This window comes from Camelina sativa, chromosome 3 (genome assembly GCF_000633955.1).
Source record: "Camelina sativa cultivar DH55 chromosome 3, Cs, whole genome shotgun sequence".
NCBI lineage: Eukaryota > Viridiplantae > Streptophyta > Magnoliopsida > Brassicales > Brassicaceae > Camelina > Camelina sativa.
This window is the reverse complement of record NC_025687.1, coordinates 2,026,259-2,030,469: the sequence shown is the minus strand read 5'-3', so window position 1 is coordinate 2,030,469 and position 4,211 is coordinate 2,026,259. Positions and strand designations below refer to the sequence as shown.

The window sequence follows — 4,211 nt, the reverse complement described above, 5'->3', positions numbered from 1 at the left end:
TACATTAAACTGTTGAGAGCTATTTACATTCCATCACACGGAATGAGTGAAATGTTAGAAGTTCACGGGGAAGAAGAAGCTGATTCCTCAATGACAGTTACGTATAATCAGTTTCTAGCAATGTTTGATGATCCAGATTGGGGATTTGGTATCATGTCTACGATCCTTAAACTGGAGGCAAACGATAGAAACCGTCATGGAAACCAAGTTTGCTCGGTTTGTCGGTATCCGGTTATCGGATCACGGTTTAAAGAAGTGAAAGCTCGGTTTAGTTTGTGTAACCAGTGTTATAGTGAAGGCAAGGTTCCTCCTTCGTTTAAACAGGAGGAATACAAGTTCCGAGAATATGGGAGTGAAGCTGAAGCCATGAAAGCTAAGTGTGTCTGTTTTTCGATGCAATCTCATAAAAAGCCTATTGCCACCTGATATAGACGAAACAAAAAGGAACTAACTCATCAAGCGTGTTTGTTCTGATCTCTGTTTCTAATTTGCAAATTGTAACACTTTCTTTCTTTCTTTAACTTGTGTGCATAGAGTTTCAGTTAAGTGTATGATGATGATTGATGAAGACTGGGCAATGTTGTTTTGGTAAATCACGCAATTGCGTTATGTTGTTTAGGGTTTCTCTCATTCTATTCAAAAAAATACATTTTGTGTTCTTATCCCCAAAAAGATTACAACATCTCTTTGATGAAATCAAGATTAAGTGTATCCTTGACGATGAGAAACAAACCGAGGAATAACACAAGCATGATTCCAGACGACATAATCCCTTGTTCCACCTCTAACGGTAACTTTCTCCCGCCTCGAACCGCTTCCAACAATATCAAAGCCAATGTTCCGCCGTCTAGAGCAGGTAAAGGCAACAGATTGATCACCGCAAGGTTTAGATTCAGCAATGCAGCAAACTGGTATAGCCCGTCTGCGTTTGATCTCGCTACTTCCGCTCCAACCGCAATGATCGCAACTGGACCAGCGACTTTACTAGCGGTTTGAGAGAAGTTCAAGAAAGTCTGTTTCAAGCTGTCCAAGACATTGTAAGAGAGTCCAAAGAACTCTCTACCGACGAAACTAAAAGTCTCCGGTATATTCTTCGGTCTTACCTTCGAGAATCGAAGATTCGGTGATAGCTGAACACCTATTTTTCCAGTCCCATCGAAACTCTTATCCGGAGTGATCAGGATTTCGAAATCCTCTTTCCCTCTTTTGACCCTGAGCAACACATTGTGCTCCGGGTTGCTCTTAACAACATCAACAACTTTGGAAACAGAATCAGAACCGGAACTGGAAAGCTCAACGCCATCAACGGCTAAGATAACATCTCCACGAAGCAATCCACCACGAGAAGCAGCAGAGAAAGATTTAACGTCAGGAACAAGAACTCCAGGGAACGATTCTTGAACTGGTAAACCAACAGATACCACTTGAGTAAAGATTATAGCGTAAGCGAAGACAACGTTAGCGACAATTCCAGCTGAAACCACAATCACTCTATCCCAAATCGGTCGGTTCTTGAGAAGGTTTTTATCGTCTACAGGGATATCACTGTCGGGATCATTATCAGGGAATCCAACAAAACCACCTAAAGGAAAAGCCCTAAGAGAGTATTCGACATTCTTGGAATTGAACTTAGCTAGAATCGGACCAAACCCTATTGCGAACTTACTCACACGGATACCTTGAAGAGTAGCAGCTAAGAAGTGACCAGTCTCGTGGACGACGACGATCGCGGTGAGAACAGCGCAAGCTTCGAGAACTGATTCGAAACTACCGATATCGAATCCAGCGAGAGCTCGTGGACTGTGATGTAGGTATCTCTTCTTGTTTCTGAATAAAGCTCTGTTCTTGGTGCCGTAGAGGCTATGGTTTGAGAGATTGGTTGAAAGATGAGATTTTGGGAGATGGGTTTTGGATGTTGGAGGAAAATTTGAAGCGGGGTTGATGGAGTTAGAGAGGAAGTGAGGGATACGATGAGAAATTGGAGAAGAAGAAGAAATGTTTAATAGCATGGTTTCGTGAGGTCTAAAGAGTTGAGAGTACGGAGAAGAGGAGGAACTATGGAAGCCATTGAAAAACAGAGGAGATGATGATAAAGAGAGAACAATAAAAGCTCTATGTGTCTGTTTGTGGATAGGATTGACCAATGACGACAACACTCTCGTTCCCAAATTGGTATTTTCTTCTATTTGTTTACCATGTCGACGATCGACCAAATTGCAGATTGCTTATTGTCTGTTCATAAAACTAATGTAACACTATGTGGGCTTCCTATTGGGCCAAATTTGAACCTCAAGCCCAGTAAGAATGTGATACTTTTTTTTTTAAGAAAGCTCATAGACTCATCTTTTCACTGAGTGGAAATGTTGTAGCACAGGCGATCCATGCATCATCCTCTAGTAATTGACGAGGTCCGAACGTTTGTTGTAGACATTGTATATACNGGTGAGAACAGCGCAAGCTTCGAGAACTGATTCGAAACTACCGATATCGAATCCAGCGAGAGCTCGTGGACTGTGATGTAGGTATCTCTTCTTGTTTCTGAATAAAGCTCTGTTCTTGGTGCCGTAGAGGCTATGGTTTGAGAGATTGGTTGAAAGATGAGATTTTGGGAGATGGGTTTTGGATGTTGGAGGAAAATTTGAAGCGGGGTTGATGGAGTTAGAGAGGAAGTGAGGGATACGATGAGAAATTGGAGAAGAAGAAGAAATGTTTAATAGCATGGTTTCGTGAGGTCTAAAGAGTTGAGAGTACGGAGAAGAGGAGGAACTATGGAAGCCATTGAAAAACAGAGGAGATGATGATAAAGAGAGAACAATAAAAGCTCTATGTGTCTGTTTGTGGATAGGATTGACCAATGACGACAACACTCTCGTTCCCAAATTGGTATTTTCTTCTATTTGTTTACCATGTCGACGATCGACCAAATTGCAGATTGCTTATTGTCTGTTCATAAAACTAATGTAACACTATGTGGGCTTCCTATTGGGCCAAATTTGAACCTCAAGCCCAGTAAGAATGTGATACTTTTTTTTTTAAGAAAGCTCATAGACTCATCTTTTCACTGAGTGGAAATGTTGTAGCACAGGCGATCCATGCATCATCCTCTAGTAATTGACGAGGTCCGAACGTTTGTTGTAGACATTGTATATACTAAAACAAAGAAAATATTAGTCAATGCTTGCTAGGTGCCTACCTGGGTGTAAATCTTATCCAAGAAAATAGTTTTTATATTATTATATGTGTTAACCTGTTTTATTACCATACCGTACATCACTCACATGCTTACGATTTTGAACACAAGTTATGATACAAATACGAACCATTTAGTTAGGCTATAAGTCAAATTAAATCGAGTTTTGTTATCGAATAATTTTTTTGATCGTTGTATAATTTAGACTAAGATATATATGTAAGTTTTCTCTTTTCTGGCTTTGAAATATCGAGATCTATTGAAACAGCTCTGCATTAACAGTTTTGCATTAACAATGTAACAAAATTTATCTTTTTTTGAATATAATTTAATATTAAATTAAAAAAATATATATCGCGATCTATTAAAATGGGGAGAAAAGAAAATGATGAATTCTTTTTTCATTAAAAAAAAAATGATGAATTCTTGTACCAGAGAGAGTGGAGAAACTAGCTGGAGAGCACATTTTAGGGTTTACGTGAGACAAATGATCAAATCCAATAGTTAGGACACATTTTCTCTACTTGACTCAAAAAAGGTTTTTTGGGGTCAAGCTAAGTGATTGTTTACCATTAATTGAAAGCGTAACATTCTAGTGGATGTTCATACGCCAATTATTCTTTCTTTTGCCGACATATGACAATTATTCTGTAATAAAATAAATTAGTAGTACTGTTTTTGACTAGCTAGCCAACAATATATATAAAGAAGAAAACAATAGATATAGAATAAAACACCTAACGTAGTGTGTCATGAACAAAACAACGTGGCCATCATGTTTTCTTAATCTTTTTACTTATGCAACATGATTGTATTTAGTATTTAGGCTTATGACGAAAATCATTTGTGCCTTTTGGCTAGGTTGTCATTTCCAATGATTTCTTGTTATATGAGTATATTATTTTCATTTTACTATTGTATTAATCAGATTTATCTCTAGCCGCACGAATAGTGAAGCCATCATCAGTGTTTGATCATATTTTTCAAGAGACGAGTGTCTTTTTTTTTTTTTTTTTTTTTT

At 38.3% G+C, this 4,211-nt stretch overlaps 2 protein-coding genes across 5 annotated transcripts in view; one reads left to right on the top strand and one right to left on the bottom strand.

Annotated features, from left to right (window-relative positions):
- The window catches only part of LOC104762988 (uncharacterized TPR repeat-containing protein At1g05150), a 4,117-nt gene extending 3,503 nt beyond the window's left edge, over positions 1 to 614 (top strand). Inside the window, exon 2 of one of the 3 annotated variants that reach the window (XM_019243291.1) lies at positions 24 to 614. In XM_019243291.1, the coding sequence (XP_019098836.1) occupies positions 24 to 426 (403 nt within the window). In that variant the 3' untranslated portion in view covers positions 427 to 614. The remainder of the gene's footprint in view (positions 1 to 23) is intronic. The other 2 variants (XM_010486418.2, XM_019243292.1) reach the window with 2 other exon arrangements.
- On the bottom strand, positions 607 to 2,891 carry LOC104762996 (probable membrane metalloprotease ARASP2, chloroplastic). 2 transcript variants are annotated; one of them, XM_010486430.2, is made up of 2 exons: positions 2,442 to 2,891; positions 607 to 1,730 (listed from the first exon to the last, which is right to left on the bottom strand). In XM_010486430.2, exons 1-2 carry the CDS (start codon positions 2,718 to 2,720, stop codon positions 675 to 677), a joined length of 1,335 nt encoding a protein of 444 aa, XP_010484732.1. In that variant the 5' UTR covers positions 2,721 to 2,891; the 3' UTR covers positions 607 to 674. The 2 variants fall into 2 exon arrangements, with proteins under 2 accessions (XP_010484732.1, XP_010484726.1); XM_010486424.2 differs by lacking the exon at positions 2,442 to 2,891 and having other exon boundaries at positions 607 to 2,179.

Excerpts from the sequence above, each read along its gene's own strand:
- LOC104762996 (XM_010486430.2), bottom strand. The coding sequence starts at position 2,720 with ATGCTATTAAACATTTCTTCTTCTTCTCCAATTTCTCATCGTATCCCT.